General features: G+C 37.4%; 1 protein-coding gene and 1 non-coding gene across 2 annotated transcripts; both read right to left on the bottom strand.

Annotated features, from left to right (window-relative positions):
• Nucleotides 1–15,148: 15,148 nt before the first annotated feature.
• On the bottom strand, nucleotides 15,149–22,382 carry LOC146131767 (26S proteasome regulatory subunit 8). Its single transcript, XM_083397442.1, has 11 exons — nucleotides 22,048–22,382; nucleotides 21,873–21,952; nucleotides 21,607–21,748; nucleotides 21,030–21,184; nucleotides 20,687–20,836; nucleotides 19,717–19,828; nucleotides 18,918–18,972; nucleotides 17,726–17,960; nucleotides 17,271–17,369; nucleotides 16,101–16,298; nucleotides 15,149–15,222 (listed from the first exon to the last, which is right to left on the bottom strand). Exons 1-11 carry the CDS (start codon nucleotides 22,298–22,300, stop codon nucleotides 15,169–15,171), a joined length of 1,533 nt encoding a protein of 510 aa, XP_083253568.1. The 5' UTR covers nucleotides 22,301–22,382; the 3' UTR covers nucleotides 15,149–15,168.
• LOC146131768 (U5 spliceosomal RNA) lies at nucleotides 18,741–18,856 on the bottom strand. Its single transcript, XR_014501712.1, has one exon. It is a non-coding gene; the product is annotated as a U5 spliceosomal RNA (small nuclear RNA).
• Nucleotides 22,383–23,581: the final 1,199 nt, after the last annotated feature.

Genomic DNA, 23,581 nt, shown 5'->3' with positions numbered 1-23,581 from the left:
AAACTGTCGTTTATTTGCACCAGGAAAAGTTTACCGGTTAACCAAAATAAAATTTTCCAAGTCGCCAATTCCTAGCTTGGATCCAACGCTTCGTTGCAAAGTTAAACAACTTCTGCAACTTTACTCTCGTATGATTCATGGTTTAAAAGGGGTTTTGCTGCTATAAACTATCTTCCAAAGTTTATTTGTGGAGAAAACGATGTTGAAAATGAATAAAGAGTTATTCGAAACCTACTTCTGTATGGGCTTTGAATTCTTACTACGTGAACTACAACCTCCAAAAATTATCTTAAGATTTATTCGAACCTTCACAAAATGCAACCTACAGCCATTATGCTACAAAATTTGTTTCTTTGTTTTCCGCAACCAATGGATTACCGGGATCCCGATAGAACATACAAAATAACGTTTCTTGTGAAATCTTTATCTTAACACCGCTTAACACTTTTCAGAGTGGAGTCCATTACAACTTCCTGAAGGGCCAGAGTTTCGGGATTGATGACGTGAAGTCGGACTGGATCCGTGGAGATGTTTACTGGATCGACAGTGAGACGAAGAGGATCTCAGTGACCGACCCCAACTTCAGGTTCTACCACAACATAACTGAGGTCAACACTCAGTCGTCAGCTCGCCTCGCTATACACGCAATAAACAGGTCAAAACATGCAAGTAGTGGTTTACCAGTGCTTCTTAAACTTTTTTGTTTTGTTCACCCCTAGCATATATCTCCAGATTTCATTTACCCTGTCTCATGATATAATAAAACTATCTCGTCTATATATAACAGCACAAAATGATTTAGGTTGTTGTGATTCATTTCTGACGGTTCACCCTTATTCACCCCTTTTGGTTGGTTCACCCTTGCAAAAATTTTATTCACCCTGGGGTGAACCATTCACCTGATTAAGAAACACTGGTTTAAACTGACAACAGGTGTGAGAACAGAATTGGGATTTTGCCTGTCTTATATTTTTTACTCAATTTTTTTTTTTCATTATTCACATGTGTTGGAACTCAAGTCGTGAAACTTCCAGGTTAAATAATGCCGTGTAAATATGTTAAACTTCACCCAGAGACCTTTGTAAACGGACGTATTTGTCTAATTCTAATATACACTACCACCTGAGTGATTACTCTATTTACTGAGGAACAATATCATTTAAGTATCGTTGGTTTGTCGTACACAATACCCTACTTCCACCATAAAATTCTTTCAAATTGTAAAATTTATTGCCTTTCACTGTTATAATTTATATTTCGCGGATGCCTTTTTGTATTTTTCGCTGGATAAGCAACAAGGTTATTGCCCACAGGACGATCTATTGGTCGGAACGTCGAATCCGCGAATGCATAATTTGGAAAAGTGACCTTGACGGTGGCAACAAGGTCATGCTCCACAGGTTCAATGACGTACAAGTCATCGACTTCCTCTACGTCAGTGCGCACGAAAACAGGTGAAAATAAGATAACTGGGGCCTAAATTAACCGTGTTCATCACAAAAAGCTATTCCGCATTATGTATAAGGCGTTTAAAACGAGCAGGTCGATGTATGGTTGGTGGAGGATAAGTGCTCACTGTATGACTTACAATTAACAAAAATGGTAGAATGCAAAACGCGGACTGTTGTTGCAGTATAACTCCAAAAGTCGGCATAAGTTGTTAATAGCGGGTTAGGGGGCTTGCTTCTGCTTATGGCACCCACCTTTTGTTGCTGGTTTCTCCTTTTAAGATTTCAGCGTCTCATAAATTGTGTGATGTGACGTTGCTTCCCTAAAAGCGTGTCTGTAGCAAGCTTCGAGCGGAAGCTATTGTGACGTAGAGGGATGTGGTTTCTACTACAACGACACGCCCCTTTAAGGCGATTGTTTGTCAACAAAGAAACCGAGACAAGTTGCGTCACAATGATCGACAATGGCACGTTGTGATGACGGCCATAACGCGGAACTTTGTTCACAAACCTCCAGTGCTTTTATGTTCACACTATAGTTAAATAAATACAGAAGTAAAGCTTGGAATTAAACACAACAACATCTGGTAATTGAGAAAGCATGAACCCGTTTAAAACAAACATTGATTAGAAACTTGTAATATTCCTTTTGTTTAGGCCGTAATGTTATTGTACTTAGGTTTTAAAATCCCTCTGCTTGTAATCTTGTTGTGTTTAGGCTTTATTGGTCGGAGCGGCTAAAAGTTGGAAGAGTTGCCAGAGTTCTTTACTTGGACGTCAGCAACCCAACGACAATGTACACACTTCTGGAATCCAAGAGGTCGCGGTTTAGTGGGATCGCCTACTATGCAGTAAGTCCAACGCCTCTATTCACACTTACACTTAAAGTCCTGTAAAGTAAGTACATTCTCACACTTAAACTTAAAGTCCCAACCCGAATCTATTTTTAAAAGTTATTTTTCTGACATGACGTCATTCCGGGAGGCAAATAGGAACCGATGCTTGTCCAAGGCTTAATAAGGACTTTACGTCAATAAATGCCACATTGTGAGAAACTTATATGCTATTCCTGCCTCTTGTGTTTGGCGTTTTATGCAAATAGTTTGTGAGTCAGATCGAAAATACACGTCATATGTTTTACTGTGATAATACCGGAAGAATTCCGGAACTTTGTGAGAATGTCACTTCCGTGTTTGTTTTCATATTTTAGGCAATAAAATTAATTCACCTTAATAACCTGTTCCACATTTACATAAACGACAAAAATGTTAACTTATTCAATTAAAATTTAGACATTATATAATATCAATTAAAATTTACTCTAAAATCGCCTAAAGCAGGCGTGCCAATTCAAACATGCAGGTGTGCCAACTTTGATCTTATAACTTCTTCTTGTGCCAAAGTTTAGCAACTATTTTTTTCAAATATTAAAAGCACAAAAAATAAAAACAGTATAGTGTTATAGTATCAGAAGTAATTGTTTGTTGTCGTAATTGCTGGGATTGTTTTGTATTGTGAATAAACAATGACGATTGGCTGCATAACAAATTTAGCTTTTTTGACAATTAGCTGTATTTTGGGGGGCTTGCGTGCATTTTATATTAAGTCGCGTGCCTTATATTGGACACCCCTGGCCTAAAGGTTTTTAGTCATATATCTCTACTGATATTAATACACAATTTAGGCCAGATATCACCGCAATATTGTGATTGTAGGGTCATCTTTACATGACTGACAAGTACCAAAACCGCCTTGTTGAACTTGACCTTTCAACTTCAAACTTGACGACCTTTCACCGACCAAACTTCAAGCACGATCGACCTGGAACCTTGGCAGTGTTTGGGCCGGACGAGCAACCACGCACCCCAAGCATGTTCAACAAACGTAAGCCAAGTGTTCAACAATACTACTGGAAAATAATGCAAGTTAAATAATAGGATAGGATGTCACATGTCACGGAAGCGTTAATCTCATTCTACGAAGCTATAAACGTGTTTAACACCTGGATGCATAAACGTGCCTGAAACATATTTAGTCAAACATTGTCTATTGTAACATCATTCCAATAAATGTATTAGATATATTTAAAGACGATTAAATCCTACTAACAAGGATCGGCTCAATAATGAAGCCTCGACCTTCCAAGGTCATAATTTCAGCGGGTAAAGTTTATCACGAATCTCGAACACGGACACGAAACTACAAGTTTCCAAACTACAAGCTTTACAATATGATTAAGCCAGGCCAATAATGGCATAATTAAACTTTGTGTACAAAACGTGGTTAAACAATGAGGAATTCCCATAAAAATTGCTGCGTAAGGTCAAGGACTTTAATCAGCTTTTCGTGAACTTTCGCGTTGATTGAGTTTCGGGCAAAGAGTCAATAAACTGGGACACCACTTTAAACCAGGGCTGCGGAGTTGTTTAAACATCCAACTCTTAAGTCCGACTCCGGTTAAATGTGCGATTTCGTCGAGTCCGGAGTCCGGCTCCGACTTTACAGCATGTATTTCACCAATTAACTAAATTAAGTAGGATGTTAAGCAACCGCCTCATTATAGTGTCGTATAATTCTTTCGCTCATATTTTGAAAAATATCTACCATTTCAATATACAGTTGGCGGCAATATCAGTTTTAACTTTGTTACTGCGCATGCGCACGTCTTTTAAATTTTGGTACTGCGCATGCGCACGCACACGCATGTGCAAACTCGAGTATAGTTTTCGTGGTCTTACCCGGGCCCCGAGTCCGAGTCCGACTCCGCAGACCTGCTTTAAACCTTTGTATTTTCGCGATATTTAATAAAAAAAAGTCCATATACAGTTCAATCCCTTCTTCTCCAGAAGCCAATGAAAGAACGACAAAACAGGTTAAGCATGTGATATTACAGATCCTTAACAGAATGTAATATTACAGATCCTTGTACTGTCGCATCAAAACAACGCAAAGGTTGCTCACAGCTGTGCCTAGCGACCCCCAATGGCAACTTCTCATGCGCGTGCGGAGTCGGATACAGACTTGCCAGTGATGGAAGGTTTTGTCAGATCGATGTGCTTAAGACTGACTTCATGCTGGTGATAGACACGAGCAACCACAAATACTACCAGGTACCTACACCCTTTTTGCTTTCTGCGACATTCTTTTAATTGGTAAAGGTTCATCCTTTCTATTTTTATTTGGTGCATTATTTTTTTCTGTAAATACTATGTTCGACCGATGAACTCCCCCCAAAAAATAAAAAAACATACTTTTGTGATATTTTTGCTTCTAAAAAAACAAACAAAAACATAAAAAAAAACAGGTAAACCTACTGCACGCATATTATACAGTGAGTTAATAACATATAGTAATGTGACAAATAAGACGTTAGTTTGATATTTACCAGGTTTATCACGACTGGAGGCTACTTTATCGGTCCATATTATTAAAATATATTTTTCTATTATTAAACCTATCATGTTTTGAACAAAGAAATAGAATTTGTTTTATTTCTTGGAAAACATTTTTCAATATATGTTTTTCCGCTAGATGTCGCTAAAGAACCCATTTATTTACAACGCGGTTCCTATCGCCACTAGAGGCGCCAGCTACGCCGTCGACTTCGACCCGGTTGCCGCCAAAATATACTGGTCTGACGTCAGCAACAAGCGAATAATGACGTCATCAGTGAACGGGGAGGGAGTGGAGGTCTTTCTCACCGGGGTCAGAGGTGAGAATATTACGTTTTTTTTTTGTTTTTTTTTAAAGAAAGTAATGTAAAATAAGTGGTGAACGTGTAGGTGGCATTTTCTGCCTGTTGAAGTAGGCCGGCAATGCCTGAAGTGTCAGCAGTTTTCGAGCCCAGTCCTCATGACAACCATTCCCAAAGGGAGATGGTGCCGCCACTTAGTGCTAGAGTTGAACTGCGCGTCGGCAGAAGGTCAACATTTCGCCTTTTTCAATAGATCGGAATCGCTCTTCTGGTGTTAACGAAGTATGAAGCGACGTTTCGGCAGCAGATACCAGCTGACCTCATCAGGGTTAATAATTAAAACGAGAGTGCGTTAGCCATCTTATATACTGAGAAGTAAAAAGTGAAAAAACGTAGATTAAAATAATAATTCTAGACGTCGCTGAAGTATGCGATAAGCTGTGACGCGCCGGAGTCATCCGGTGCAGTACTGCGCCGTCGGACAACGGGCGTTTATCAGCTATTGCGTATAGCTACAACGACGAGTAGATTGCCGGATACCATGAATCCTTTTTGTTCATGGTGTTAGGGCATTTGTCAATCCGGAATGATTTAATGAACCGTCTTTTGTAATAGTGCGGTTCCCAGTCTAGAATTTTACAATTATTCCAATCAATTCCGTGTCGAAGTTCAACCGCATGCTCTGCCAAAGCTGACCGAAATGCCCTTTCATGGCGGACATCACGCTTATGTTCGAGTTTCCTGGTATGAAAGGAACGTTTAGTTTCCCCTATGTATGTTGCTGAACAACCTCCACAGGGAATCTCATAAACAGCCCCTTGACGTTTTTCTGGTTTAACTGGATCTTTAGGTGAGGGTAAAATGTTTCCAATTTTTCTGGCCGATTTGAAAGCTGTATAAATGTCGTGGCCCTTCAAAATACGTTTTACTTTTTTCCCCAGACCTGGAAAACATTTTACCTTCAACTAAAGATCCAGTTAAACTAGAAAAACGTCTTTCTCGCCTTTTTGTTTATGGTGTAAGTGTTATTGTAAGTGTTGATAAAAGTATTGATGTTAGTACCCCCCCCCCCCCCCAAAAAAAAAAAAAAAACTTACCCCCCCCCCCCCCCCCCCCAAAAAAAAAGCGGTGTTACCCAGAAAAAAAATGGCAGGAAACTACCTTTAAGGGATCCGGTTAAAGACCCCGGTCAGGCAAGTATTGTGCTACTATTACGTCATCGTCGCTTTAATATTAACATGTGCAAGTTGTTTAATGCCCCAATAAAACATTGTGGCTACCGGGTCAATGTTTTATCATTCGGTTAATTTGAACCAGCGCGGTTTATTACTTATCACTTGCTGGTGAGTGCGTTGCTGCTGTGTTAAGAGCTTTTACTCATTGTACGCCGGTTAAATTATCCTAAACAATTACGTCACTGATAAATTATACTAACTTTAAAACGAAAAAAAAATTATACTGCCTTCTAACCAAAAAAAATATTTTACTAACTTTATGACGAAATTTAAGTTCTGACACTGGCAAAATCTTTTTTTTTTAATGTTTGTCGGACATTTTTAATTTTTAATGAACTTCGATTTATTTTTTCTGATATAATCGCGCCTAACTTTAAACAACACTTTGTGGATTACCTTAAAATAAGTAAGCCTGTTCGTAAGTAACTCACGACCTTTATATAAATCTAGCTTGTGTTTAGTTGGCAATGTTCTAAACTTTTTAATAACTTTTCTACAAATAAAATTTTGTTATGAGTAGATATAGAATGCTTCTAGTAAAGCTTTATTAGAAATCCATTTAAAGCGGTTTGATCGACCAAATAAAACACTAAATATAGGAGATATTAGCTCGCAAATAACTTAATGTAAATAGTGGCCAACAGTTTTAATCTGCATAGTGCTTTCGGCGTGCAATGAATGTATAATAGGAACAACAAAGCTAGGGGTACGTCATTTTGCGTGAGTGCTATTCGGGTTCTATTGCAAAGGCCTCGTTGTAGTGTATAGGTCCAACCTATTTGCGTGTTACATTGCGATGATGTCACATCACGTTTGTAGTAGAAGCATGAGATCGGATTGCATCATGCTTCACACAAAACGTGGCTCTTAACAACCTCAGTTGCTTCCACTAAACCGAGTTCGTGAGGATTCACATGCTAATCAGCTTCGGTTTATCTATTCGTGGAAGTAAATGCACTTGCAGAAGTGTGTCATGGTTTGACCTGCAAGTTTAAAACTCAAACATTGACTTCGATGCAAATTTAAAACGTGGACTAGTTGAAATTGATTGCAAAACCTTTAGCTTATCAGTGGTTGCTCATTTTAAAATAAACACAAGTTCCTAGGCTATTGTAGGAAACCATGTTAGATAACTTTATTATTTTTATAGCATTGTAACGTTACTTGTTAGTGCTGTTGTACTGCAGCGTCAAGCGACGTTTGTGTCGCGTTAGTGCTGTTGTACTGCAGCGTCAAGCGACGTTTGTGTCGCGTTAGTGCTGTTGTACTGCAGCGTCAGGCGACATTTGTGTCGCATGTGACCCGCTTTACTGTGTTAACAATATTCTATGTTTTTTTTATAATCTCATTAATTTTTGATTTCCAGTTTTCTCGATGTCAATCGATTACGTTTCTCGCAACCTTTACATGATCGAATCAAGAAGTGACTCGATTGTTGTCGCTTCACTTGATCTTCCAAATGTTCGCTACACAATGTCAATTCACCGGATGTTCGACGTCAGGAACATACACGTCAGCCCTGCACTCGGGTGAGTAGCGAGTAAAATGTGTTTAGTAGCAAGTAGAATCATTAAGTAGCGAGTAAAGAGTAGAAGGGGCGAGTAGCGAGCAAAGGGGTGAGTTGGGCAAGTTAGTACTTTACGGTTATGGTTTTTGGAATTTAAAAGTGCAGTTTAATAGTTTACAGTCAACCTTTACTGTTATAGATCCAGACTAGTAAACTAAAGAACATCTCTTTACAAGACTAGGCAGGAAGACTACCGCTCACAGTAACATTGTAAATGAGTTATGGAAATGTAATTTTAAACGCTTAGAGAACCTTGAGAAGTAAAATCATTCCAAGAAGGGAAGAGTAGCGAGTATAGGGGAAGTAGGGCGAGTTAATTACCAAATGTCTTGTTTCCAGGCTGATGTTTTGGACTGACGTCGGCTTCCACTACAACGGTGGCCAATCGACGGGGAAGGTTGAGGTTGCTGGTTTGGATGGAAGCAATAGGAGGGTGATTTCAAGAAGTGCAATCAAACCGAACGGAATCGCTGTCGACGAAGTTGGTGGGTGGTTTGTGTGTCGCGTTAGCGCTGCTCCACTGCAGCGTCAAGTGACGTTTGTGTCGCGTTAGTGCTGTTCTACTGCAGCGTCAGACAACATTTACGTCGCGTCAGGCGACGTTTGTGTCGCGTGTGATTCGGTTAACTGTCTGTGTGTTAACAGTATACTGCGTTTTTTCATAATTATCATTATACATTTAATTGTCGTTAGCAAATTTATCTATTTCAAGTAAACACTTTTTTTTTAATCCATTTCAAGTTAATCCATTCAGGTTAATACTTTTTGAATGCAACTTTTAGGTTGAGCAAGTTAAAATAATTTCCAACACTTTAAACAACTTTCTTCCAGGTAAGGTGGTTTACTGGAGCGAGACCGACAACAGTTCGATTGGTTGGTACAACCTCACCACCAAAGTGTCCGGCAGGTTTCAGTTGTACAGCGGGCAACAGGTAACTTACAGAAGAAACGTAAACACAGCCTTGGCTGATTCAGTTGGTATTTCATCAAGATTTCTCACATAATACGGCTATTTAAGAAAACTAAACACGGATCTGTTAATAATCTTTAATAAAAAAGAGTGGCCCAAATAAATGATAAAAGATTAATTCTTTTATTTCCATTTTACCACACTGAAGATGAATTAAGCACTTGCCGAAACGTATGCAAATAAAAGAATGAATATCTCATTATTCATTTGGCAACTCTTTTTCTACTGAATACCGCTATTAATTTTAAAATCCCCGTTTTCTGCATTTATATTAAACACCCTACTTTTTGCAGGGCTATGGTCGCCTGCAGGGCATGGCTTACCACTCAGAACACCTTTACTTCACAAACTTGGGTCGTTCTGTGTTCCGTATCTCAACCAAGGAGGTTCTTGACAGCCCACTTCCACAGAAACCCGAACAATTCGGTCCTGGAATCTTCTTCAGTGTAGACAACGTTAAAATCAACGTCCAAGATATTCACCAAGGTTAGCAAAGGTCCAGACCAAAGCATTTAAGCAAAGCTCTTCCACCTTCCACCAATAAAACCAATAGGACAATTACACCTTACACCAGTGGTCGACAAGCTGTGGCCTTTGAGCAATTTTAAGTGGGCCGCGGCCTATTTTTTTATTAGTTATAGTTTTTTCATGTAGTTGTGTGTATTTTAAAAATGGTGTGGCTAAGAGTTTTTTTTTACTTTTGCTCATTGTTGCTTCATATAGGGCCACCGTGCTGTGCACCCCCCAAAAAAGTTCACTTTATTAAATCGTTTCTCCCAAAGATGCTATACATATTATGGAGTGTTAATTGCTCCGTGTAACTTATAAACGCTAAAAAGGTATTTTTTTATTATATTGGACTATAAAATTTTCTCACTACAGGCAGAGTTTTTAAGATTATGTGTTTTATGAACTTTGTGACGTCAATCGTTTTACGTAGTAGGCCTTTAATAGCTCTCATAAGAGCATTTTGGCCGCGACAAAAAGTTTGCCGACCACTGCCTTACACCAATCCAACCATCTACCGCAGGGCTGACCGACTGCCACAACAACAGGGGAAACTGTTCCCAAATCTGCCTCCCAACCTCAAGCAAGCGAGCAAGTTGTAGATGCGCTGACAACTCGCAACACCTCGCTTCGACCAAAACTTGCTCTGCACCAACTATCCCAGGTGAGCGTCCCTTAACTCAGCTCAATTAAATGGTTTGAGGTTTGAACAGAGGCACTTTAAACTATTGTGGATTTAAATCTAATAACCTCGTTTTGCCTGTGGAAACTGTTTAAGTAATCTAACAAAAATACTTGTTTCCTAACAACTTTGATTTCATTTATTCTAACCCAGTAACTCGAAACAGAGATAACTAATAACAAAATCCATAATCCATTTATTCCAACATTTTCAAACTACATAGGACAAAATAAAAAGTGCTTAGTTTCAATCTGGTAACCCTGAAAAATATAACATTGACTTCTACAGTAGTAAAGAAAATTAATTACATCTCTTCTTATTTGTTCAAAATGTCAGTTTTAACATCTCACAACTCTTGTTAAGTTGGCAACGACACGGTTCGTCCAAAGTTCACAAACTGCCCCGGCAACCAGTGGATCTTGACCGACCCTTGCTATGATACAGCCACCCATATATTCCTTATGCCTTCAGCCACCGACAACTCGGGATACGTCACTGTTAAGCCACTGGTGAGTGTGACGTTATAATGGAAATATTGAGTATGGGAGCTTTAAAATGTGTTGACACCTGTAGCGTATTTTTCTACATATTTTAACGCTACATAGTAAAATGAAAATCAGTTAAAATACAGACCATTTCTTGTGCTATTTTAAACGTTATAAAGAGTCAATCATCGTTAACATGTTTAAATCGCCGCCAGTCACGTTTTCCTATACGTATTGCGACTTCGACGACTGGCGTGGCGCAAAGGCAAATCGCGCTTTACAAAAGCCTGAAAGTTATCATGCTATCCTAAATATATAATAATATTGTTAAGTAATAATATATAAAACGTTATACCACCAGACCGGACCCAAGGACCCTTACATGCTGCCGCCAGGGGAACATTACTTCAGTTTCAAAGCTGAAGATTTCGCGGGCAACTTTGCCTTGTGTCATTACGTGGTTCAGGTCGCTGGTAAGTTGGTTGAAGTTGCTCTGCATTGATCCACAATGCTGTGCGCTTAGTTCAGGGGTTCTTGAACTTTTATTACCGCGGGCTTCTATTTTTTTTTTGCTTCGTCTGGACCACGTTGGGCAAAAAAATTCAAAATGACGTCATAAATTGAGACGTCACAATACACATAGACTGCATAAATCTGCTGATTTCGGTCCTTAAATATAAACTAATATTTCAAGTAAGCCTTCAGGAACCCTAAAACTAGTTAACAACCCATGGCTTAGTTCGATCAGACGAGCGTGGGTCTCGAGTTAATTTGGTCGAACTTATGATAGTTAATTCAATAGAAGCGCGTTTTAATTGACGTTTTCGTTCTGACTCCAATTTCAAGGTTGCGTTTCTTACTCGCGAGCCAACCACAAGACGCTCTGGTGATTAGAATTGTATAAGTTGATGGATGAACAACCCGTTTCAAACTGTCAACCCGTTTCAGATCGGCGAAACAAGTTAGCATATAGCAGATGCCACTTGCAAATATCAACATTAAACAGTACAAAGTCGGTAACTAAGAAGATTAGTTTTCAAGCGGACTACGCGTCTTATGTACACAAAATCAAAATGCTGACAGCTGAGAGATGATAACAAGAAAACGCTAATTAGCTTGTAACACTTGGATGTGATTTAGCGTTGCTTCGACATAGACGATAATTCTGTCACACAAGCACAGACATCATACAGCATAAATACAAAACGCACTTAGCTGGTAATATATAATGCTCTACATATTATCGAGCAAGTTTTATTTTTTGTTTGCAGCCCGCAAGTGCGAAGGTCCGCTCCCCAACATCACAAAGCACGAATCCTTAACATTTCCAACTTGCTCCACTTTGTACGGGTCGGTTGTCAACGCAACCTGTCGCCATAGCAACCAAGTTTCACGACAGGTGGGTGCGCGCGCACATCGCACAAACGCGAAATGCATTCAAGTGTATACCATAAGCCGGCAGAACTGTTACTGCACACGCAGTTCATATATATACACAATGGTCTTAAGACTGTTTATTTATTAAAACAGATAAAACATAAAATCATTTCTTAAAATCTTACAGAAATATATATATTACGCCTATAAGGCATCATCAGTTTCTTATTCAAATAGAATAAAGTGTTTCAGCTTAGACACAATGGTTTGCTAAAATTTGCTTTTTAATTACATAATAAGAATACCAAAGTCCATACAGAAGTAGGTTGCATTTCGTGAACGTTTCGAATAAATCTAAAGATAATGACTGGAGGTTGTAATTAAGCCCATATAGAAGTAGGCTGCATTTGTGAACCTTTGAATAACATTTATTCCTTTACAGCACGTCTTACTAAAACCTCCAACCATTATGCTCCACTATTTATTTACAATGATAAGATATGTTTGCAACGATAAAATATCGAGTTATTATAAGCAGTGTTTCATCGTTTGTTATTTTACTTTTATGATCATTACTAATCCAATCACTCTGTTGTTGTTGTAGTACCGATGTGGATCAAATCAAGTTTGGGACGAAATATTCTCCAACCCTTCAGTTTGTGCTCCAGTGACAACAACAAAACTACAAACAAGCACAAACACAAAGCAGTCAACAACAATAGCAACAACAACAAAAGCTACAACAACAACCACTCAGGCAACAGCAACAACAACAGGAACAACAACAACAAAAGCAACAATAGGCTCGACAGAAAGCGAATCTAGCACAAAAGCGTTTCCCGAAACAACACAAACATCTGGATTCACAAAAGAAACAAAATCTAGCGCTGAGAAGCCATCTGCAAAAGTTCACCAAACCACTGATTTGAACAACGAAGGTAACAGAAACTAAATAACGGCGCTTGTATTTAAACTAATAAAATTACCAACAATGTAGTACAAATTTTGTATTTTTTTTTAACTTTTGGTGTTATACAGTTATATATAATCCTCTAACCGCCGATAAAATAACTAAATAGATGCGCCTTTTGTTATATATCCCACATTAAATGTACATATGGTCAGGGAATTGCTAAATATTCATCATTAAATCAAACTTATTTATTTCAGCAGGCTCCAACGCGACATCTGGTGGCCACGTTAAGCTAGCTACCTCAAGTGGCCAACTCACCGCTGGAGTAATCGCGGTCATTGTTATCCTGATTGTTCTCGTCATAATAGCAGCTGTAGCGGTTTCTTTCAGGTAAATTACCAAAGGGAATAACCTTTTTATTCTAATACCTTAAGCAGTAAAAATTACGTCAAAGTGTATAGGTATATATTTTTGCCACCAACACAGCACTATCGATGCATAAAGTACTATTCTGATGTCTAAACCTTTCTTTTATTTCAGATTTCGAAACAAAAAGGGTTTAAGTTCAGCGTTTTGGAATCAAACGGATGACCGGGTGCAACTCACACCAGAGCAGCCAATATATACGGAAAGTAGATATAGGCACCTGAGCGAACCACAAGATGCCCTGCTTTGAATACTCTTGTCCAATCGCAAGATTGTATTTATATTTATACTGCGATTGATTTTTTAAACCTTTTTTTATACTAATCTTTTGCTTCAGAAGTCACCACATTATCATCCATCATTTAGAATTATTTGCTTACTTTATAATTTGTCAAAGGCTCCCTAAAATAAAATAAGCGAAATTTTGGTTTACATTGTTTTGCCCAACTCTTTTATATTCATCTGAATGTGAACCCGACTATAAATGAAGCTTCTGTATCAATGCTACTAAGAAACCTTGCAAACGCACCTTTTTATTTAAACCTCCAAATGACTAATATATTTTTATTTTTGTTGATTGTACAAAGTTATGCTGTTCTGGTGTTTACAATTTTGCGTAAAATCGATTGTTCATACAAAGTTCAAAATAAACGATGTGTTGGAAGATATTTGTTTGTGTCTTTTAACCTTTGGGTAGAAACATGTCAAGAACAAGCACACTTGCTCCACCAAAGAATCATAACGTTTATTGCTACCAACTGACTATACCTTAAAAGTTGCTTGTGTAATACAAGCACGGATATACTGATGTTTAACCTTGTTCCATAGGACATCCTCTTGTAGTCTGAGCACACCATTTCTCTGTTGTGCGTCTTATTGACGGGATGGTTATACAAATACGCAATCTAGTGTTATATTTATTTGCGACGTTCTTCCCATATTCATTCAAAGATGCTTGCCATATAAAAAAAAGTTTGAGATAAACGCCCATCGTTACCGTATTAAAATCCTCAATACAATAACAAACTTGAATATCTAATTCACAACAATAGTATTGCCAAATCGTATGCTTCCAATACACTGCTTAATTATGCAACTGATATTCTTTAAACAGCCGCGCTAGCATAGGACGCTGTACAGCTTATATAGTTATTCCAGTCTAATAAGTTGATGAAGATCGGTCGAGTCAAGATTTCCGCGAAGCAGTATTCAGCCTTCAAACGACTTCCCATTATTATTACCACGCCACACCAACATTAGTTGAAATATTAAACAAGCGACTTATAGCCGACCTAACATTTCGAAAACACTCCGCCCTTCAACCTACGAAAGAAGTTAAGTAACCAATAGTTTCAAAAAATTCTTTGTAAAAAAACTAAAATTTCCCAACTACAAAACAACCAATTGATATTTGTTTGTTATTACTGCAATTATTCGAGTTTTTTTAATTTTTAGTACGTTTATTATTAAGTGAATATGCTGTTGCTGTCAGGCATTGTTTCAATGGTACAATTGTTCTTCCGGCAAAATTTTACCATTCAGCTTTTCCGCTTTTTGACGGAAATGAAAAATAACTACAGTATTCTATCACAATCGAGGCAGCATGGCTTCGCTCCGTTTGATAAACTGGATGAAGTAAAAGTTGATTTTCTGTACAAAGCAAAAGTCATCCAACAGCTAAACCTCGACATCACTGAATCCGTAGGCAACATTTTAACAGCAGCTTGTATTTATCGCCAAACAATAGCAAATGACCTAATAATTTTCTTGTTACAACAAATAGTGTATTGGTCCCTCGCTTGAACAACATAGGGGGGTAAATGTTTATTTTGGGGGGGGGGGGGGGGGGGGGTCTTGATTCAATCTACTTCCACAACTTTTTGATCGACATATTCCTCTCCGTGTCTTTCTGCATAATCTGAAACAAGGTTGGCAAGATGTTTAGGGTTTGCTGTGTGGAACGAACTGATAATTGTTGCAAGGTTCAGTGGACTAATAAAGTATGCCAAAATGGTGTTTAAAAAGTCAAATTGGTTTTAGTTTAAAATGAAGCACTGTGTTAAAAAAGGCTACTGAGTCGGCTCAAAATATTATCCAAGCCCGACTCCAGTTAAAATTGCGATTTCGTAGAGTCCCGAGTCCATCTGCAACTTTACAGCCCGTATTCGGTCAATTTACGTTAACTAAATATGGTGGATATTCAGCAATTCAATCAACCCACAATATGTGGTTGAAAAATGTTCACCATACGCTATTCAGCCTTTACAATTTACAGTTGGCTGCCTTAAAACTTCATTGCTTGACAATTGTAATCTCTTTACATAGTAACTTAAAATGCTAAACTATTTCCGTGGTATGTGACAAAGCGTTAAAGTGTAAACTTTCAACATCGATGTAAACTATTTACGATCTAACAGCATTTGAAACCACTGTGGCTTTTAACAATTCCATACTGCTGGTTACTAACTAAAAGAAAGTAAAATGTAAAAGAGGGTGAATGTGCAGTGGCAGTATTCTTCCCATTGGCCAGAAAGTAGGCTGGGAATGCCTTATATGTCAGTAATGTTCAGGTCCAGTCCTTAGGGACAAACGATCGGAGGTAGGGCCAAAGTTGAACTGCGCATCGGCAGAAGGTCAACATTTTTACCACTTTGTTTATGGTGTAAGTAATAATGTAAGTTTTAGTGTAAGTAATAATTTTAATATTTTACTGCCCTCCAAAATCCCGATGTTACCCAGAAAAAATGCCAGGACACCTACCCCACAGTGATCCGGTCAATTAAGTATGGTGGTTACCTTGGCAACAGCCATCTCAAAGTCCTCCTGAGTGACATGAACCCTCCTCTCCCTGAGCGCGTACATCCCAGCTTCGGTGCAGACCCCCTTCACCTCAGCACCTGAGGCTCCTGGCATCTGCTCAGCAATCTTACGCAGGTTGATTCCTCTGGTCAAGTTCATCTTACGTGAGTGGATGCGCAAGATGTCAAGTCGAGCCTAGATGGAAGTCGGTCAGTGTATTTTACGAAATCTTTTAACGCTATATAGTGAATATGTATTAATGAAGTCTATTCTCGTGCTAAATGTTTGCAATCTTAGATGTGGTTAAGCGCCAGGCAGGGGTGAAGCATAAGTGACATGTTCCAATCTCTGTCAGCCACGTATTTTCTGTACATATCGCCCGACTGGCGTGGCCGCCCCATAGGCATATCGCGCCCTACAAATACGTGTAAATTGTACTGTACTGTACTTCGAAACTACGCACTGTTATGTTGTCTGCAAGTTATGGCCAGCAACAAACAGGGACGACATTTGGAAGAATAAATTTGCTTGGGGCGTACACCATTAAATAATTGCCAGTGGTTCTATAGAAACCAGGTGTAGGAGGTTGCCAGTTACCAGTCGTAAGTTAAACAATAAAACTTAAAGTTTAAAAACTTGAGTAAAACCAGGATCAGACATTTCTTAAAGGAATATATATTTCGCCTGTACTGGAATCGTCAGTTCCTAAGTAAAATATCGATGAAACCAGTAACCCCTGTTTGTTGCTTAAACTTTGAGATTTATTGTTAATTTACTTGCCATTGGAACAGTGATCGACAAGCAGAAACCTGCTGCCAATGGTTGTGAATTCTATAAATATACGCCCTTTTATACAGTCGTTAAGTTAATCGCATGCTGAAGCCAGACACTAAAGCCGCAATATTTAGGTCGCTGCGGCTCGTTTCAGAACAAAACAATTTCTAATTTACTTCTTGTATAGACAAAAGTTAGACTGCCAACTGATTGCCGTTAAACCAATACTAATAAATAAGAATAAAAAAACAAGCCCCAACAGTAATTCAAAATATTGCGAGAATTGTGGTGAGATAGAATTGTTTAAAAGCAGTGTATGTTGCGAGATATTTTGTCAAGTTGTTGCAATATATTTTTGTGTATGTTATTTTGTTAAGTTGTTATTCCACCCACCTCTTCGTTCGGAGGTGGAAACTCGATTTTACGATCGATTCGTCCAGGTCGGAGCAGAGCAGAGTCGAGGATGTCGATCCTGTTGGTCGCCATCACAACCTAAACAATAACAAGTTATATGTGTTAACGGTTGGTAGGTTCAGCTACTTTAAAGTCGGGTTTGTAGAAGCTTAACTGTTGCGATGTAGCTTATTACGAAGCTTAGTACTTTGCTGCATGGTTTAGTAATTTATTTTAATATTTGTTCTTTTAAAATATTTTACGAAACGAAACCTTGACTATGTTATTTTGTATCACCTTATTTAAACATGAAGTGAATGTGCTTGAATTGCTGGTGCACCATGTACTCAAATTATTGTACGTTTTTTTATCTTCCACAGTCGTTAAAATATACATACGTTCTAAAATTCCCTACTTACAATCGTTGTGCTTAATACAAAATGTCAAGACTTAACCTTAATGTTCTGGTGAGCTTCGAAACCATCCAGCTGGTTGAGCAGTTCCAGCATTGTTCGTTGCACCTCAGAATCGCCACCTCCATGACCACCTTCCAACCGTGAGGAACCAATCGAATCAATCTCATCCATGAATATGATGGAAGGCGCGTGCTCACGAGCCATCACGAACAACTCACGAACCATTCGTGAACCCTCACCAATAAACTTTTGCACCAACTCAGAACCAGAAACCCTAAATTTTAGTGGCAATAGTATCAGGGAACTTTGGAACATAATGTTTGGAGGTTGTAGTAAGACGTAATAAACAGCATATATGTTGAAAATGGGTAAAAAGTTATTTTAAACGTTGAAAATGATACCGACTTCTGTATGGGCTTTGATAATCATTCTACGTCTAAATACAACCTCCAGCCATTAATATCTTGTATCAGGCAACATTTGATAATGTGTTTAAACAATAATCCGAGCTTTATTTTTGTCCACCAAAGTGAACTTAACTAATAGAAAGTAAGTACAAGTTAATGGTTGTGGTCGGGTTCTTCCCATTGGCCAAGAAAGAGGCCGGGAATTTCTGATGCGCAAGGCAGAAGGTAAACATTTTACCCTTCTGTTTGTGGTGGTGAGTAAGAATTGGTGAGCAAGTATAAACAAGTTTCCCTAAAAAAAGGCAGGATTCTACTGAATTATGTAAGTTTATTCAATTAGAACAGGGTTTCTTAAACCTTTTTCGTCTGTAACCCTTTTAGCAAAGACGAATATCCGATTTGCCCCCAATATATAATATGGTAAACAAAGTATCAATTAGCGAAGCATAACGTTACCGACACTAGACGAAAAAGAATCAATAGGATAGTTTTGAATCAGTTATCTAAACTGGGAAAGTAGGCTACCAATACGTACACAGCTGGCACAAATTTTCTGTGTAAAAACTAGTGTGGATATATTTTGATTGATGGCTTATATACCCCTAGTACGGAAATACAGAATTGAAACAAAATAATAATGAATGGTAACCCCACAGTAGTGGGGGAGAAAAATTATAAAAGACTCATTGTAATGCTCCTCTCCACGGAAATCTTTAGTAAAAGGCGAAAGATTTATCCGAGTTATGAAGAGAAACCAGAGTACCGTAACAGGCCTCCATTTTAATATATGGCAAATGGAATATTTTTTCGTTTGTGGCGCTTACCTGATGAATGTACAGTCGGTGTGATGAGCAACAGCTCGAGCCAACAACGTTTTGCCTGCAACGAATACAAGGAATAGTTTTGTAACATGGGAAATTTTAAAGTCAAGATTGTGGACAATTATACCATTTATATCAAGCAACAAAAGAGAAAATATATAATGTTTGAATTATTATAGAAAGAATTAAAAGTAAAAAAAAGATAAAATTAGGGAAATTTTTGATGTATGTACTTGAATGTTTGGTGTAATTCTTCATATATAGGTAATAATTTATAAACTTTATACAACTTCTATAACCAATAATATTCATTCTAGGGTTGTACATTATGGTTCAACTTAAAAACATGTTGTAAGTGTGTGATACCTTTGTTTTACAGCAATTTTTATCCTTTTTAAGGGATCTTTTAAATTTTAATATTATTGTTCAACAAACAGTAATAATGTGATATATAGAATGCCAAACCACTAGGTGTTGTCAATATTTTATGTCGTTGAAAGTAATAAAATCGCTAATATATTCATGTTAATGTTAACATTATATTATTTATGTAATAAAACGCAATCATTATTTGTGATTTAGATATTTTGTTGCTTTGTAGGTCTTATTGTGTTCACCTTGAAAGTGTTATGGAATCAATGAGCTAAATCAGCAAGTAAAAATCTATACGTTTTATAGGTTAAATTTTTTTTTGTGATGCACGCTAATGTAAACAAACACAATCGTCATTTAGACTTGCTTCTCTATACCTTAGCCTTGCTTGACAAAAGTGGGATGCACGCATCGCTATTTATACACTGACCTGTGCCAGGAGGTCCGTACAGCAGAACACCTTTTGGTTGAGCGATGCCAAGAGCTTCAAACAACTCAGGATGTTTGACCGGAAGCTCAATCACCTCCTTGATCTCTTTGATCTGGAAGTGTTTGACGAGCATAAAAATTAATCAGATGCTCAGCCGAGTAAACCAAGGGTTCTTAACCTTTTTGTATACCCATAAGTTATAACAAAGATAAATATCAGATTTACCCCCAATATATAAAATGGTGCTCATTAATTAAAAAAACGTAAGTAATAAAATACATCATGAAAATAATCAGATGCTCAACCGAGTAAACGGTATAGAAATTGCTAAAAACTATCACTTGACAATAGGAGTCAATGCCCAGGGTAGTAATTACTTGTCCGATACCAGGCTGGCATACGAACAGATCCGATACAAATTGACACAATAATTTTTAGCTTTGATTTGCGATTCAACACAGTGATTAAAATGTGAAAGGTAACATTTAAAAAAAAAGGTTGGCAACTGGAAGTTTTAGCCTATTAAACTAAAAAAAAATTGAGTTGTAGCAATTCTATTTTGAATGTTTTATGCATAGTAATGACATAATTTGGTATCGGAACGCGATACTTTGTGTTCGAAATATCTGGCAACAATTGAAGTTTATTTTAATCAACTGACGTCACTACACACGCGACCTGTGTCCACTGATATATGACCAAGAGCCGAACTCGCTGCTTTTCGCATTTCTTATAAATACGGCTTATAGAATAACAGCTTGAATCACCATGTTATTATATCACGTGTTCCAAGATTTGTGAATATATTGCTTAAAATTATATACTTTTGTGGTCTTAACTTTGGAGTCAGTTTTGATTAAGAATGTGTAAGAGACCATAGGCACCCGTTGGCTCTTGCCTTAAGAGCCAGCGCCTTCTTATTCATATCAACTACAGCACCTATTTGCTAACACTTTATTCTTGAAGCTACCTGTTTATCGAGACCTCCAACCATCTCATAAGTTGAGTCTGGAACTTTTTCCACCATCATGAGAGACACAAGTGGGTCCACTTTGTTGGGAAGTATCTTGTGCAGAACGTAGCTGTCACTTCGTAACGCAACACGGCAGTTTGCAGTCACCTGAAAAATTACACATTATTTATCATTTTGACAACTAATTATTTAGTTGAAACAGTTAAAGAAGTTGGTAGCATTTTAAATGTTTCAAATACCCTTACGATGTTGAAAATGAATAAAGAGTTATTCAAACTGTTCAAAATGATGCCTAACTGTATGGGATTATTAGCTGAAAACAGTAACAAACAAGAATTACATCTTCGATTTTGATTGCTTTGTCAATGTCGACAACAAATTTTCCCTCAGGGTGAACTTTAACCAGAACCTTCTTTTTATCGATCGGTTTGACGACCTCACCAACGTAAGATCCCTGCTCTTGCAAAAGCTGCAGTTCTTCTCGCAACAAACGAACTGAAAAATAAAAGTTTAAGATCAATTAATGCTTGTAACATGTTAAGGAATACAGCTTTGTGCAAATTGCTAGTAAAACTCTGTTCAGATTTAGATGCTCTGAGGTAGGGATGTGAGATAATATGTCCACTCAGTAAATATAAAATTAGTTTAGCCATGATTTGCCGATCAATGCAGTAATTTCAACCTTGAATAGTAAATTCATCACAATATCAGGTAATTACTAATGTTAATTAAATTTCTAAATTTTAACATAATAATAACCTAGGAAAAATCATATTTATAAGTTCAATAAATCTATTTTGTATGTTTTAGTAAAATAATGATGTCATTGTTATCGGATTGCTGAACTTTTTTTTAAATTTTGGGTATGTGGCATCAGGGTGTCACACAATCATGCTGTTTATGTTTAATACAAGTACCTTTTGCATTTAGCTCATTCCTTTGAGCTTGCAGTCTTCTAACATTTTGAGCCTTTTCATTAACTACAACATTAAGGTCCTGAATTTTAACGTTGTAGTATTGTTCAATTCCTGCTTCCATATGTGGAGTGTCTATCTCCATCTGTGAAACGACAAAAGGTAATTAAAACATTTGCATAACATGTAGTAATGTTATAGAAGGTACATTTAATATACGATTATTACACAAATATTTCAAAAGCCTTAAAAAAGCAGAAACGACTTACATTTGCGACATATGTGGCAAGCTTTTGAATCACTTGGGCCTCGCCTTTTGCTGACAATGTTGGAGCCTTTTTTAAAGCAGCTTAAAATACAAAAAAAAAATATTGACTAATAATTTACAAAGCTAAAATACTTGATTAGGTAACTACAAAATAAATGTATTTAAATATAAAATACCTTTCTGCATGGTTTTGCTGTCTTTTTTCAAAACGTTTACAAGAAGAGAGTCCGAATTTGAGGCTCCTAATTCTTCACCGACTTCCCTTTTTGCCCTTTTGTTTGGACTTCCCACAGATTTGGTGGGTGATTGGTCACTTCTATCAGGTGACGCTGATTGCTGTCGTGTTGTTCGCTCTTTGCTGCTGTTAGATTTGCGAGATCTTTTGCGAGGTGAGGCTGTACCCGATTTCTTTTTTGCTCTGCCAGCCATAAGCCAATAACTCGGCAAAAGGGGAAAGGTTCATGGATTCCAACCCATACAAAGCAAATAATTTATTGTTAGAAATTAAACACAAGCTATTAGAAAAAAACAGCGAAGGTTTAATTGGGGACTCAAATACCTTTATATTCCACTGTGGAAAGTATGGCGAGTGCACCCGCAAGATTTTTTCAAACTTTTAAAAGTGCACCCCGAAAAAATCCGAACTGCACCCGAAAAATGTAAAATGCTTGTGCAGAATACGTTTAGAGTGCAATGTATGCAAAACAGAATGCATCGGAAAATCAGAAGGTGCACTTTTTTGGCCTTTGTTGCACCCGGTCACCCGGATTTTATCGGCCGTGCACCCGCGAGATCTTGTCGAGATCTGCCATACTTTCCAGCAGTGTTTATATTGTCCTTAATTACAAACTTCCTGTAATAATTAACTAGAAAATAATAAATATAAATTTAGGCGCTGGTCTTGAATCCTACAACTTTTTTACAGTAATGAAATGAGTTAAAAAAAATAAAATTGCAAATAAGAAATAAATAGTGGAGAAAAAATATTCTTATTATGCTTGACCCACGCAAACTCAAATTCGCACCCTAGAACAAATAATTCTAGCAATACAAACGCCCGGATGGTTTTTAAACATTTGTCGTTTTTGTGTTTTGATTGGTGTAAGTTCGTCGCAATAAAGAGTTTTTACTTGAAACACAGAGATTAAAGTAAGTAAACTCGCTGTTAAAGAACACAAAAGCAAATTTTCAACCTTACCTTCTGCGAAATATTGTTTTAAAAAATATAATTATTTTGTAATTCAGGTTTCTTGTAAGATTACCGCATACCACTTTGCTGCCAACCCGGCTTTAACTTGTACAAGTGTTACCGGTTATTTATGTGGTAAACCGAATTAGGAAGTTTAATATTTTGGTAAAAAATGACAAGACATGATGCGGCGAAATATTGCTTCGGATCAGAGGATGTTATTTATCCGAACATTCGTAACCAAAAAAACATTACTATTTTAACAAATACAACTTTATGAAGTTGTTCATGTTACTATTGAAAACGAAATACTTTACACGAAGCTACAATCTTTGTTCTAACTAGTTAGGTACAAATTCCATTTAACTTTAAATGTGACGTAGTTATTTTAGGTATACTTCTAAAAACCTTTCTTTCAATTTTCCGTTTAGGTTTCAGTTTGTTTGCAACAAAATAAAAATCTAAGAGGACAGAAATATTGAGATTTGTGTTTGTAAAACAAATAATCTTAAGAAATTGTG

This window comes from Ascidiella aspersa, chromosome 9 (assembly GCF_963924565.1).
Source record: "Ascidiella aspersa chromosome 9, kaAscAspe10.2, whole genome shotgun sequence".
In the NCBI taxonomy this organism is placed as follows: Eukaryota; Metazoa; Chordata; class Ascidiacea; order Phlebobranchia; family Ascidiidae; genus Ascidiella; species Ascidiella aspersa.
This window is presented reverse-complemented; position numbering and strand designations above follow the sequence as displayed.

Excerpts from the sequence above, each read along its gene's own strand:
- LOC146131767 (XM_083397442.1), bottom strand. The coding sequence starts at position 22,300 with ATGGCTGGCAGAGCAAAAAAGAAATCGGGTACAGCCTCACCTCGCAAA. Across the intron at positions 21,749-21,872 it reads TTGCCACATATGTCGCAAAT|ATGGAGATAGACACTCCACA; the intron begins GTAAGTCGTTTC and ends GTCGTTTCACAG. Across the intron at positions 21,185-21,606 it reads GAATGAGCTAAATGCAAAAG|TTCGTTTGTTGCGAGAAGAA; the intron begins GTACTTGTATTA and ends TTTATTTTTCAG.